This window comes from Lissotriton vulgaris, chromosome 11 (assembly GCF_964263255.1).
Source record: "Lissotriton vulgaris chromosome 11, aLisVul1.2, whole genome shotgun sequence".
NCBI lineage: Eukaryota > Metazoa > Chordata > Amphibia > Caudata > Salamandridae > Lissotriton > Lissotriton vulgaris.
This window is the reverse complement of record NC_141699.1, coordinates 955,035,951-955,051,588: the sequence shown is the minus strand read 5'-3', so window position 1 is coordinate 955,051,588 and position 15,638 is coordinate 955,035,951. Positions and strand designations below refer to the sequence as shown.

Sequence of the window (15,638 nt, the reverse complement as noted above, 5' to 3'; positions counted from 1 at the left end):
TATATATATATATATATATATATATATATATATATATATATATATATATATATATATATATCTCAAAGCTCAAAAGTTGCCCTTTGCAACAATAGCCTTTCCTTTCAATAAGGTCAATTCAATAAAGCACAACCCTGCATCATACATGACTTTAACAGCAATAAATAACTGATGAGGAAGCTAGACAGAAAGTAAAAATCAAGACAAATGATCAATCCCTGTCAACAAAAGGCTCAAAAGCACAGAAAGCACGAGTTACATATTTAACAAACTAAAACGATTCTTTGATAAGGAACAAAGTTATTCACACTTCGAGCTTTCTATTGCTGATGTTTTACATTTTTGCACATCCTTCACTTTAACAGCATGAATGAACATAACATAAGAATAATCCATGATTGAAATTTTTGTTTGGTTGAGTCTAGGTTTTACTTGTGCTTCTTTAATCATAAAGCCTTGCTCGTTCAAAACTTTTCTCACAAAATCTTCATCGACGCATAACATTGGAAACTTGAAATCGGCTACATACATGTATGTGCATTCCAGAAGCAGAAACATTAATAAGTGACCCCCGCTCTTCAACAATGATGACAAATCTTTCAAACTGCTGATGAAGGAGACATGGTCCTTGCATAGTGTTATCAAAGTGTATGGGATGAGCAGGCAATCAACCTGAGGGAAGGATTTAGGTGCTACCGGACCACTTTCAGAAACCTCTAATTTCATGATGTTTTTGATGATTCTTTTCGTTTTCTCTTCATTTTCAATCCACTTTTGCCTGGAAAAAAATGCAAAAAGTATTATACAGACCTCCCAGTTGAGTTAAGGAAATCATATTTTCAAACCACTCGTTTTTGTGTCACATTTAACAAGTGAATTTAACATATTTAGTTAATTTTAAAGTACTAGCAGGTTTATTTAGAGGCATGTGCAAACTCCACGAGTAATACCTCAAGGTGGTAGAAATGTTTGTTGCGTATAATCCTATGATTGTGCAAAGAACTGAGGAATATCTGTGCTGAAAACATTACCATGTTTTCCTCGTTTGTTTGCACATTGCTGTCACCATGTTTTTGATGAGTGTAACCTGTCACACCATGTCATTGATCAAATGAGATAGTACCAGATTTCTCTAAACCTAATGATGAACTTTTTCTGGAACACTGGCTAACAGAGACAGACAGCCGCGGTGCACGGCTAAGTCAGAGCAGGAAGTGCGGGAGCGATCCGGGCTATGGAGCAGCGGAGGATGCCAGATACGGAAGGCCTCCCGGTGGAGTTCTATGCAGTTTTTGTGGACCGCCTAGCCCCTCGCCTGACTGAACTGTAGATTGCAGCCAGGGATAAGAGATAAATTCTGAGTAGAATACAGGAGGCACTCGTAACATCATTGCTCAAACCTGGGAGGCACATTGAGGAGGTCAGGTCATACAGACCGCTCTCCCATTGAATGTGGACTATAAAATTCTCAGTGGCATCTTGGCAGGCAGGCTGGTGCCCAGAATATATACGCTGATACACCTGGATGAGGTGGGGTTCATCGGTACATGTAAAACCTTTCAGAATGTACAGCAGTTGATGCATATCGTTGAAAGCTCCGCCATACTGCCGCAATGGGCCCTGACATTGTCCAAAGATATTTAGAAAGCCTTTTACACATTGTTGTGGGGGTTTCCTATATGTGGTGATGGCGAGCATAGATCTGTGCAGTGTGTTTATTCATTGGACAAATTGCTTTACTCTAACCCAGTAGCCTGGGTGAACAAAGGCTGCAAAGTAGCAGCCACTTACCTGGTGGAATTTGCAAACAAAACAGGTGATGGACAGAATGTGGATCAATGTCACACATTCACCCCAGTCCGAAGATCTGGGCCCAAATCCATCGTTTTTTTGCACTCCACATTACCCTGGGTTAGACAATGGCGATATGCAAATCAGCTCTGACCCTGTGCCCCATGGGAACAGTCCAGTCCGAACTACAAAAGCCATGTCCTTCCCAGAACGGAATCAAGCATCCGAGGACCGGACCGGTTTCGAGGTAACACCTCTCATCAGCCCGGCTAGCTTGACTCCAGCGGTGTGGAGTGCCTGGGACTCACGTCTGAGCATCTCCAGCGCACTTAGGGTGGAATTTGCAAACAAAACAGGTGATGGACAGAATGTGGATCAATGTCACACCTTCACCCCATTCCGAAGATCTGGGCCCAAATCCATCGTTTTTTGCACTCAACACCACCCTGGGTTAGACAATGGCGATATGCAAATCAGCTCTGACCCTGTGCCCCATGGGAACAGTCCAGTCCGAACTACAAAAGCCATGTCCTTCCCAGAACGGAATCAAGCATCCGAGGACCGGACCGGTTTCGAGGTAACACCTCTCATCAGCCCGGCTAGCTTGACTCCAGTGGTGTGGAGTGCCTGGGACCCACGTCTGAGCATCCCCAGCGCACTTAGGGCGGAAATTGCAAACAAAACAGGTGATGGACAGAATGTGGATCAATGTCACACATTCACCCCAGTCCGAAGATCTGGGCCCAAATCCATCGTTTTTTTGCACTCCACACCACCCTGGGTTAGACAATGGCGATATGCAAATCAGCTCTGACCCTGTGCCCCATGGGAACAGTTCAGTCCGAACTACAAAAGCCATGTCCTTCCCAAGATGGAATCAAGCATCCGAGGACCGGACCGGTTTCGAGGTAACACCTCTCATCAGCCCGGCTAGCTTGACTCCAGCGGTGTGGAGTGCCTGGGACCCACGTCTGAGCATCCCCAGCGCACTTAGGGCGGAATTTGCAAACAAAACAGGTGATGGACAGAATGTGGATCAATGTCACACATTCACCCCATTCCGAAGATCTGGGCCCAAATCCATCGTTTTTTTGCACTCCACACCACCCTGGGTTAGACAATGGCGATATGCAAATCAGCTCTGACCCTGTGCCCCATGGGAACAGTCCAGTCCGAACTACAAAAGCCATGTCCTTCCCCGAATGGAATCAAGCATCCGAGGACCGGTTTCGAGGTAACACCTCTCATCAGCCCGGCTAGCTTGACTCCAGTGGTGTGGATTGCCTGTGACCCATGTCTGAGCATCCCCAGCGCACTTAGGGCGGAATTTGCAAACAAAACAGGTGATGGACAGAATGTGGATCAATGTCACACATTCACCCCAGTACGAAGATCTGGGCCCAAATCCATCGTTTTTTTGCACTCCACACCACCCTGGGTTAGACAATGGCGATATGCAAATCAGCTCTGACCCTGTGCCCCATGGGAACAGTCCAGTCCGAACTACAAAAGCCATGTCCTTCCCAGAACGGAATCAAGCATCCGAGGACCGGACCGGTTTCGAGGTAACACCTCTCATCAGCCCAGCTAGCTTGACTCCAGTGGTGTGGAGTGCCTGGGACCCACGTCTGAGCATCCCCAGCGCACTTAGGGTGGAATTTGCAAACAAAACAGGTGATGGACAGAATGTGGATCAATGTCACACATTCACCCCAGTCCGAAGATCTGGGCCCAAATCCATCGTTTCTTTGCACTCCACACCACCCTGGGTTAGACAATGGCGATATGCAAATCAGCTCTGACCCTGTGCCCCATGGGAACAGTCCAGTCCGAACTACAAAAGCCATGTCCTTCCCAGAACGGAATCAAGCATCCGAGGACCGGACCGGTTTTGAGGTAACACCTCTCATCAGCCCGGCTAGCTTGACTCCAGTGGTGTGGAGTGCCTGGGACCCACGTCTGAGCATCCCCAGCGCACTTAGGGCGGAATTTGCAAACAAAACAGGTGATGGACAGAATGTGGATCAATGTCACACATTCACCCCAGTCCGAAGATCTGGGCCCAAATCCATCGTTTTTTTGCACTCCACACCACCCTGGGTTAGACAATGGCGATATGCAAATCAGCTCGGATGAGAGGTGTTACCTCGAAACCGGTCCGGTCCTCGGATGCTTGATTTCGTTCTGGGAAGGACATGGCTTTTGTAGTTCGGACTGGACTGTTCCCATGGGGCACAGGGTCAGAGCTGATTTGCATATCGCCATTGTCGAACCCAGGGTGGTGTGGAGTGCCAAAAAAATGATGGATTTGGGCCCAGATCTTTTGACTGGGTTGAATGTGTGACATTGATCCACATTCGGTCCATCACCTGTTTTGTTTGCAATTGCCGCCATAAGTGTGCTGGGGATGCTCAGACGTGGGTCCCAGGCACTCCACACCACTGGAGTCAAGCTAGCCGGGCTGATGAGAGGTGTTACCTCGAAACCGGTCCGGTCCTCGGATGCTTGATTCCGTTCTGGGAAGGACATGGCTTTTGTAGTTCGGACTGGACTGTTCCCATGGGGCACAGGGTCAGAGCTGATTTGCATATCGCCATTGTCTAACCCAGGGTGGTGTGGAGTGCAAAAAAACGATGGATTTGGGCCCAGATCTTTTGAATGGGTTGAATGTGTGACATTGATCCACATTCGGTCCATCACCTGTTTTGTTTGCAATTGCCGCCATAAGTGTGCTGGGGATGCTCAGACGTGGGTCCCAGGCACTCCACACCACTGGAGTCAAGCTAGCCGGGCTGATGAGAGGTGTTACCTCGAAACCGGTCCGGTCCTCGGATGCTTGATTCCGTTCTGGGAAGGACATGGCTTTTTTAGTTCGGACTGGACTGTTCCCATGGGGCACAGGGTCAGAGCTGATTTGCATATCGCCATTGTCTAACCCAGGGTGGTGTGGAGTGCAAAAAAACGATGGATTTGGGCCCAGATCTTTTGACTAGGTTGAATGTGTGACATTGATCCACATTCGGTCCATCACCTGTTTTGTTTGCAATTGCCGCCATAAGTGTGCTGGGGATGCTCAGACGTGGGTCCCAGGCACTCCACACCACTGGAGTCAAGCTAGCCGGGCTGATGAGAGGTGTTACCTCGAAACCGGTCCGGTCATCGGATGCTTGATTCCGTTCTGGGAAGGACATGGCTTTTGTAGTTCGGACTGGACTGTTCCCATGGGGCACAGGGTCAGAGCTGATTTGTATATCGCCATTGTCTAACCCAGGGTGGTGTGGAGTGCAAAAAAAGATGGATTTGGGCCCAGATCTTTTGACTGGGTTGAATGTGTGACATTGATCCACATTCGGTCCATCACCTGTTTTGTTTGCAATTGCCGCCATAAGTGTGCTGGGGATGCTCAGACGTGGGTCCCAGGCACTCCACACCACTGGAGTCAAGCTAGCCGGGCTGATGAGAGGTGTTACCTCAAAACCGGTCCGGTCCTCGGATGCTTGATTCCGTTCTGGGAAGGACATGGCTTTTTTAGTTCGGACTGGACTGTTTCCATGGGGCACAGGGTCAGAGCTGATTTGCATATCGCCATTGTCTAACCCAGGGTGGTGCGGAGTGCAAAAAAACGATGGATTTGGGCCCAGATCTTTTGACTAGGTTGAATGTGTGACATTGATCCACATTCGGTCCATCACCTGTTTTGTTTGCAATTGCCGCCATAAGTGTGCTGGGGATGCTCAGACGTGGGTCCCAGGCACTCCACACCACTGGAGTCAAGCTAGCCGGGCTGATGAGAGGTGTTACCCCGAAACCGGTCCGGTCCTCAGATGCTTGATTCCGTTCTGGGTAGGACATGGCTTTTGTAGTTCGGACTGGACTGTTCCCATGGGGCACAGGGTCAGAGCTGATTTGCATATCGCCATTGTCTAACCCAGGGTGGTGTGGAGTGCAAAAAAACGATGGATTTGGGCCCAGATCTTTTGACTGGGTTGAATGTGTGACATTGATCCACTTTCGGTCCATCACCTGTTTTGTTTGCAATTGCCGCCATAAGTGTGCTGGGGATGCTCAGACGTGGGTCCCAGGCACTCCACACCACTGGAGTCAAGCTAGCCGGGCTGATGAGAGGTCTTACCTCGAAACCGGTCCGGTCCTCGGATGCTTGATTCCGTTCTGGGAAGGACATGGCTTTTGTAGATCGGACTGGACTGTTCCCATGGGGCACAGGGTCAGAGCTGATTTGCATATCGCCATTGTCTAACCCAGGGTGGTGTGGAGTGCAAAAAAACGATGGATTTGGGCCCAGATCTTTTTACTGGGTTGAATGTGTGACATTGATCCACATTCGGTCCATCACCTGTTTTGTTTGCACTTACCTGGTGGGGCGTGGCTCCAGACACGGTTGTACACTGTTGCCAGTGTTGTTTGTGATAACGCTGGAGCCATTGGCTAATACACTAAGATGGGTTATATATTACCATGGTTTTAGGATTTTTGGGGTCTCCATTTACCTGTCCCTTTGTGCCGATGATATGTTACTCTACATGAAGGAGGCCTCCTTGTGTGTGCAGGGGAGGATTGGAGCCCTGGAACAATTTGGGTGCCTTTTGGGATTGAGGGTTAACTGGGAGAAGTCCTGTGGCTTTCCCCTTGGCATTTGCACAGGGAGCCTCATGCCCACTGGCGTAAGGCACTCACTGACATGGGTGTCGGACACAATAAAGTATCTGGGTGTCCATATCTCCTGCACACTGGAAAAACTCTTAATTGGGAATGTCCTGGTAGTGGTGGCTTCCTTGTGACTCGCAGTTAGATTCTGGCTGATGCTGCCCTTGTCAGTTATGTTCTAAATAGCACTGTTTGAGATGGTAATCCTTCCAAGATACTCTACTACTTTACAGCACTCCCAATATCAAAAAACGAACAGTGTTTCTAACTATTGATGTATTGCTCATCCAACTTATATGGGGCAATGGTTGGAAATCTGGCAAAACTGCAGGGGGGGTTGGTAGTACTGTAGTGATGAAGGCCCACACCAGATGAGGTAAAAAAAGATATTTATTACGTCAGTTTCCAAGCTCCTCTAACATGCCCTGCTGAGCTTACATCTCACTCAGAGCGAACGTTCTAAATTGCCTTCATGCTGGACAGAACCAAAGGAGGAGGGAAAGGAGGGGGGAGGCAGGGGCAAACCAAAGGAGAGGGAAGGATGCGAGGGTGAGGGTGGTAAGAGGAGAGGTTACAACATATCTCCCTTTCTACAGAAAAGAAAAGATGAACAGATTACATTGCTAAGTTAAGTACAGACTAAACATTTTTTTTTAAATAGGCAAGGCACAATAGAAACGGTAAGTAGACAGTTCAATACAGTGCATAGTCCTTCTGCCAAGTTGGAGACTTGACAACTCTCCTAGCCTCTGGAACATTAGCATTGGTGGGCCCAACATTTGAAGCATTTTTTGGCTTGGAAGTGGTTGTTTGTGAAGAACACTTCACTAACCTGTCCATGCTCCACTTCTTGCCATCAGCCATGGTGACAACGTTCTTCCCAACCTCACTTATTCTTTGAGGACTGTAAAATTTGTTGTACCTATTGGCACTCGAGACAGATTTTTTTACAAAGACCCATTGCCCAATTTCCCATTTTCTGGGCTTAGTTTTCCAGCTACGATCATAGTCTTGTTTGTATTCGTCTCGGTGACACAGTATCTTTTTTTGAGTGGTAGTTTTGTCCCACACAAAAGTGTTGTCCTCAAAAAGCCAACTGGGTGTGAGTTTTGACCCTGGTTTGCGCCCTCTCAACAAACAAAACGGCGAGTACCCTGTTACACTGTTAGGCGTTGTAGCATAGGACCATAACATGACTTTGATAGACTGCACTATGGGTCTGTGGGAAGCTACAGCAAGTTGAAAAGCATCTTTTATCATGCGATTGCAGCGTTCCACTAATCCATTGGCATGTGGACAGTAAAGGGGTGTGGATACATGTTTTATGGCCAAACTAACAAGGAATTCCTTCATCTCCTCTGAAACAAACTGTACCCCATTGTCCGTTATAAGAGTATGGGGAATACCTTCATTGGCAAAGGTGTCAGAGAGGAATACTTTAATGGCTTTGGTGTCGACCCCATTTACAAACTTAATGGTGACCCACTTTGAAAAGTAATCCACTAACACCAGGATGAATTTTTCTTGTAAACCTTGAACTTGCAGAGGCCCAATGATGTCTAGGCCCAACTTTTTCCATGCCTTCATGGGAACATGAACTGGTTCTAATGGTGTCCTTCTAGTACATTTAACTTTGTCACTAGCTCCACAGGCATGGCACCCTTTAACAAATTCTTCAATGGAAGAGTCCATTCCTGGGAACCAGTATTCAGCACGTAGTTTGCTTTTGGTTAAATTCCTTCCTAAATGACCTTCATGTGCAAGATCACTAATTTATTTCTTTAGGGATTCAGGAGGTATAAACTTGTCATTCTTGTATATATAAGACCCTACAACGGATAATTCATTTCTTACGTTCCAGTAAGTTTGCAACTCACTTGGGAGCTCACCACATTTGTCAGGCTACCCATTCTGAATTTTGTCTCCCACGGTTTTAAGTACTTTATCTTCTTTGTAAGAAGAATTCCACTCATCTTCCAGTACGGCTGGGACAGATACCATGAGAACTTCAAAATCTTCTTTGTTGTTCTCGCAAGGTGTGTCAATGGGAAGGCGAGAGAGACAATCTGCTACTAGATTTTTATTGCCTGGCACGTACTCCATGGTATACTTATAATTTTGTAAGGACACCAGCCATTTCCCAATCCTGGGTGTAGATTTTTTCAATGTCTTTGGAGGTAAACAACGAAACTAGGGGTTTATGGTCAGTTTTAAGTTTGAATGGTATACCCCATAGGAAATACTTATAGTGATTAGTGGCCCAGAAACAAGACAATGCTTCCCTTTCTATGGTTGAATAATTTAACTCTGCTTCCTTCAAAGTTCTGGAGGCAAAGGTTATGATGCTTTCTCTGCCATTGTGTAGTTGAGACAGCGTGGCACCTAAACCTCTTTTGCTAGCATCCGTGGTGAGGAAAGTATCCTTGGTACTGTCAAAGTTGCCAATGCATGGTGCTATGGTTATAGCTCTCTTGATGTTGGCAAATGCTTGATCATGTACGGGAAGCCATGAGAATCTAACATCCTTTTTTAATAGATCTCTAATGGGCTGGACCACATCAGCAAAGTTCTTGACAAACTTTGACATATACTCTGCCAAACCTAGGAATGATTTGATTTATTCCTTGTTTGTGGGAGTATGAGCTTTCACCACTGATTCTATGAGGTCTAATTTAGGTTTGATACCCTCACACGAGAGTGTGTGCCCAAGGAATTCCACAGAAGCTACACCAAATTTACATTTGTTTTTCTTTATAGTAAGGCCTGCTACTTTAAGTTTATTGCAAGTTTTTCTGAGATTGAAATCGTGTTCCTCCTCATTTGACCCGTAGATGAGGATGTCATCCTGAAAGCACAAGGTTTTATCAATATCTTCTAATAGGTGCTGCATAATTCTTTGGAATGCAGATGTGGCCGAAGCCAAACCAAATGGCATCCTCACAAATTTGAATGTGCCAAAAGGTGTGGTGAAGGCCGTCAGAGATTGAGACTCAGGGTGTAATGGCACCTGGTAGTAAGCTGACGTGAGGTCTAAAACTGTAAAACATTTGGCACCATTGATGATAGACAACATTTCATTTATGTTGGGAAAGGAAACCTATCCACCCATATGCTGGCATTCAAACTCCTAAGGTCCACACACAAACGGATGTCTGCAGTATTTTTTTTAGAAGTAATGACTATGGGGGCGACCCATTCCGAGTATTCAATGGCTTGAATGATTTCTTGTTTCACCAACTTCTCCAATTCTTTTTTAAGTGGTTCTCTTAAGAGTAGTGGAACATATCTAGTTTTATGGGCAATGGGAATGGCATCTTTTTTGAGTTTGATTCTGTGTTAATAGTTGTTCAAAACACCTATCTGGTCTGAAAAGACTTCAGGAAACTCTTCACAAATATTCCCTCCTGTTAAGGATCTGTCCACTAACAGAACTTGATCTTTATTGTTGGGGTCTAGCGTAATTCCTAAGTCCTTTTGGTGTCTCCACCCCAACAAGTTGCTCCCTTTTTCAGTGATGTACACTTTGCCAAATATGTGTCTATCCTTAAATGAAATACGCATCTTCACCATGCCTGTAAGAGGAATGAGATCCTTATTGTATCACCCTGGGTGTATATCTGGTTTCTCATATGTATATTCATCTTGTTGGAATAACTTATTAAATGACTCTTCATCAACAAGCGTATACGGTGAACAAGAATCAGCTTAGGCATGAATTGTTTTACCACCCAGTAGAATCTCACAAACAGGGTAATTAATTTCCTCCTCTAATTATTCTTGGTCTTTTATTTGAAAAATAAGCTTATTTTCACTACTATGCGATTCCTGTTCGTCATATGCTACATGCACATCATTCTTAGTATCTTTTGTGTTGCAACATTTGGAAAAATGACCCACCTTATTACATATCCTACAAGTGACACTTTTTGCAGGACATCTGGGAAGATTTGCAAGATGATTGGTGTTGCCACAACGAAAACATTTGTACAATACTTTCTGCATTTTGGGTTTGCCTGCCACATTTCCCTTTGTGACCTTTAAAACATTTACATCATCTTTTAATCTCATTCACCTTGTTCTCTTCTTGAGAAACATCTTTACTGGTTCTCATTTCTTTAACACAGAAAGCTGTGTGCTCTATGCTTTTTGCTATTGTTATAGCTTCATCTAAATCAGGGTTTTGTGTTAGCAGTCTCTCTTGCACCTTATGGTCATTGGTACAGCGTACCAACTGATCTCTTATAAGAGAATCTGTAAGCACCCCAAAATCACAAGTTGCTGCGAGACCTCTTAAGTCTGCTATGTATGAGGTAACTTTTTCATTTTTACCTTGAGCTCTCTTAAAAAACGTGTGTCTTTCTAACACAACATTGATCTTATCTTTGAAATGTAAACTCAATTTCCTTAATGTAATTGTAAACACATCTTCGTCCCCTCACCTCCTTCCTCCTCCCCATCAGCTAAATCCTCATACACTTTCCTAGCTTCTGTACCTTTGTTGTGAAGTAGAATGTGTTGTTTCCAAACTGAGGAAAACTTTTCACCCCCAATTGCAATTAGGTAGGAGTGCAACATTTTTACCCATCTGTCCCATGGTATTTCAGGTTCTCCTTCATCATTTAAGAAAGGTGGTGGTTGGTTCATATTTGCCACCGACATTTTGAACTGTAGTAGTAAAGTAGAGAAGTGTGGCTCAGGGGTTAGAGGCGGCAGACCCGGAAGCTGAGATCGGCCCTGGACCAGGGTTCAATTCCCCGCCTCGGCGGGTCTTGGTCTCAAAAATTCCACGGACTCGATAATTCTCCTCGGCGGGTCTTAGGCTCAAAAATTCCACGGACTCGATAATTCTCTTTCCGGTGCCTTCTCAACTCATGGGTTCACACTCTGCGACTCTGGGCAATAGCTTGCTTAATCTCCACAACGGCCCCTCGTGGTGGGATGTCTGGCTTTCACCTTGTGGATACCCTGCCGGGGTTATCTCACAGGGGAATACCAGGACGGGTTCCCTAAGCAAGCGCCGGGAAACCCTTTGTGGGTAGCTGTGCGCTATATAAGCTCAAATACATTTACATTTACATTTACAAAGTACCAAAATTAGATATGAGCAGTAGCGAAAGACAGAAACAGTATAGAAATGTAGTGTGAAATACAGGAAAAAGAGAAAATATGGAGGGTACAGGAGAGAGAGAGAGAGAGAGAGAGAGAGAGAGAGAGAGAGAGACGAAGAATATAAGATGCTAAGAAAAAGAGAAAAAAAAATCATCTGAACTGGAATAGCACTGCTGATGCCTCTTCTGATTGGGATAGAAATACTGGTTCCCAAAAGCAGTCGAAAAGTAAAATGGCAGAATGATAATTTAGAATGGAAGGAAATAATGAGGCACAAACCGCTAAATTACAGTGGAGGGAAATACTTGTAGTAGAACAGCAGTACCAAATCAGCGCTTACAAAACGCCAATCCCTCAAATGAAGATGCACTGAGGCGAAATGTCAGGAGAAGGAATCACTGCCCCACGATGAAGCTGCTCCCTCCAGAGGTAGAGACGCCACTCTCCTCACACAGATCTCTTCACCAGGCAGGCGCTTGTTTTAATGCTACTCTCCTGAAGAATGACGCGTGACGATTCCATAAGCCAAATGAAACTGCTCCCTCCAGAGGTCGAGACACCACTCTCTTCACACAGGTCTCTCTACGCGGCAGGACGCTACTCTCCTGAAGAAGACGTGACGATAACTCAGGCAAACTCGCATGCACCTGAAATGCCACTACACGTAAATCACGTGACAGGAAAATCCGAAAAGCGAAGACAAACACGCCTCCACCTCAGCACCGGCACTGGCTCCGATAGGAAAAACGGTGCCTACAAACACTCCCAAAGGCAAAGGAGATTGTGATCCAAACTGGCTTCCTGCACCTCCAGGACGGCACTCACCGCAATGACAGGTGAAGACTCAAAGCGCTCCCACAGGCAGGGGAGAGTTGGCCACCTAAATATAGAGACAACACACACCGCCGAAGGTTAGAGGTGCAACAGAGCTTCCCAGAGCAGAGGAGAGTCAGCACAGTCGGATCGTGGATTTTAGAAGAGTGTCCAGGGTGAAGAGAGGCCTCGAATAGATACCTCCGCTTAAAATCTGGAGACCGAACTTCAAATTCCTTGAACATAAGGCGAAAACAATGAGGAGATAATGGACAAAAAGGGGGGGAAACTGACGCCGTCCCCCACACAGCTACGCCCTCGTCTCTGGAGTCCTCGTCGCCAAATTTGTAGTGATGAAGGTCCACACCAGATGAGGTAAAAGAAGATATTTATCACGTCAGTTTCCAAGCTCCTCTAACATGCCCTGCTGAGCTTACATCTCACTCAGAACGAACGTTCTAAATTGCCTTCATGCTGGACAGAACCAAAGGAGGAGGGAAAGGAGGGGGAGGCAGGGGCAAACCAAAGAAGAAGGAAGGATGCAAGGGTGAGGGTGGTAAGAGGAGAGGTTACAACAAGTACCAGACTTTACAGCTGTAATAGTTAGCGGTGCACTCAAAGTGGGCACTGTGCAATCATTGCAAATGGCATCTTGCACATTACTTCAAATGCCTTGAAGATAAGGCGAAAACAATGAGGAGATAATGGACAAAAAGGGGGGGAAACTGACGCCGTCCCCCACACAGCTACTCCCTCGTCTCTGGAGTCCTCGTCGCCAAATTTGTAGTGATGAAGGTCCACACCAGATGAGGTAAAAGAAGATATTTATTACGTCAGTTTCCAAGCTCCTCTAACATGCCCTGCTGAGCTTAAATCTCACTCAGAGCGAACGTTCTAAATTGCCTTCATGCTGGACAGAACCAAAGGAGGAGGGAAAGGAGGTGGGAGGCAGGGGCAAACCAAAGGAGAGGGAAGGATGCGAGGGTGAGGGTGGTAAGAGGAGAGGTTACAACAAGTACCAGACTTTCCAGCTGTAATAGTTAGTGGTGCACTCACAGTGGGCACTGTGCAATCATTGCAAATGGCATCTTGCACAGTGCAAGTGGTCGTTTTCTGCCGCTCAAGTAGTTTTTACTGGAGCGGCAGCTTTCTCAAAGCAGACTGATAGTTTCTCATTGCGAGCGGTCGCCAGCATACGCGACCACTTGCAATGAAAAACCTGACCTCCCCGGGTTGAGAATCTCGCCAGGAGGTTTATTTTCCACGCTCGCGATCAGCAACTTCATGTTGCTGAACACAAATGAGGAAAAAGTCTCACCGGGATTTCATTTTGCTCGCTCGCGGTCGCCAACTTGATGTTGAGGACCGCGAACAAAAAATGCCAACTATGCTACGCTACGTGTTTTTGCACTGTGCTATGAGCAATTCGCTTAGCGCGTAGTTGCACAATCTACGCGAGCGTAGCATAATTTTCCGTCCAACTGTAGACAGCACACACAAAGGGAGCTTAGGTGCCACCTGATGGGCCATCCTGGGCAGGATGAGAAGTTGGAGCTAGGCACAGCTTCACACTTACACCTGAATAGCCTTTGTCCTGTCCATACACAAAGGGCTGCATATCCCCTGTAGTGAGGCCAGAGCCAAGGCAGGAAGGGAAGGCCGCTGTGCACTTCAAAGCCCTTCCTTGAAGTACATTTCACTTCAAAGGCGCCAGTGGATATAAGGACTGGACTTTCGACTCTACCGCTTAGGTGCACTTCTGGACCTGTGGATACTCTTCCAGGAAAGAGGACTGCTGTGCTGTTGAAGGACTGCCACTATGCTGGACAGTGCTCTGGAAGAACTGTTTCCTTGCTGTGCTGACCTGCTGCCTTACTTGCCTGGGTGATAAGGACTGGACCCACATCACTTGAACCAAGAATCAGAGTGACTCCAAAGACTTGCTGGCTTCCCTCCTGATTCAAGTCTTGGGGACATAAATGAGTTCCAACTCAACTGCTACAGCACCTGGACTCTGCCTTCCGTGAGTCTGCCCTGCCAAGTGGCGCCAACCCAGTCCTGGATCCTTGGAAGTTGATTTGAAGTGCTGCTCCAGCAGAATCCACTCATTGCTATTGGAGCGAGTACTCTGAACCTGTCAATCACTTCCACTGCAGACGCATCACCGCCATTGCGAGGATTGACAATGGTGCATCGCGGACTGCATGGCAGATCGACTTCATTCCCTATGCATCATCACCATTGCACGGCTTGAAAATGCAGCATTGTCTTCCTTTATGGACCGTCGACTACCCATCACCTCACCTGCACCCTGTATCTGCAACTAGTTTGCAGAGGGCCAAAGCTGGTTACTGTATCCGACCTGCACTCCATCGTCGTTACCCTGACCTTTTGTATTTGACCCGGTCTAGTGCACCCAGATAGCTTCAGTTGGCGCTTCATGCTTTTAAGCACAACATTTCAGCTATCCATTCCAGAGTCATAACCTCGGTTCTGCTAATTGGATTTTTGTCATTTTGGTCTTGTTCTCTTCATTAAATTAAGCTCTGGTATTCTAACCAGGTTTTGGTATCTTTTTGTGTGGTGCTTTCCCTGCTTTAGTGTTTGAAGTGTTGCACAAATACTTTGCACATATACTTTGCACATTCGCTCTTAAGTTAAGCCTGAGTGGTCTGTGCCAAGCTACCAGGGAGGGAGTACAGGTTAATCTACAGTGTGTTTGTGGCTTACCCATACTGTGGTTCCTGCTTAGACAGGGTGCCAACCAGGAACCCAATTTCTGACAGGGGGATTGTTGAGATGATAGCCTCAAGGTTCACCCCACAGAGAGAGAGATATGGCAAGACTGCTGCTGACCTTGTTGGGCTTTCCAGGTGGGCCTAGAGGATGGCTTCTGATAACCAGGTTTGAAAGAGGGAACTTCAGCAGACACAGACCAGGGTACCGTATGTCAGGGAGCTCCCGACATGGCACATGATTGCCATACCACATGGTGGCAATTGGAACAGACTTAGAAACTTGCTGGAGTTGAGTCTTACAACAGCAGACAACCTTTCGGTTAATGCTGTGATAGTGGATTTTCAGTGCATCTGAGAGCAATACGACATTCCCGCTAGTGATTTTTTGTTTCATGGGGCACTTACAAGGAACATCAAACAAGGGTGACGGGCAGGGCTGCCGAAGCCCCAGATGCACAGGGGCTGCAGTGCATTTGTGAGATTCCCCAGGAGGCATCATGTGATGTCACTTTTCTATAGGGT

General features: G+C 46.3%; 1 protein-coding gene across 1 annotated transcript in view; it reads right to left on the bottom strand.

Annotated features, from left to right (window-relative positions):
- Positions 1-300: 300 nt before the first annotated feature.
- The window catches only part of LOC147683742 (nicotinamide N-methyltransferase-like), a 61,452-nt gene continuing 46,114 nt past the window's right edge, over positions 301-15,638 (bottom strand). The window contains exon 3 of the mRNA XM_086942572.1: positions 301-778. Within this exon, the coding sequence (XP_086798698.1) occupies positions 301-778 (478 nt within the window). The remainder of the gene's footprint in view (positions 779-15,638) is intronic.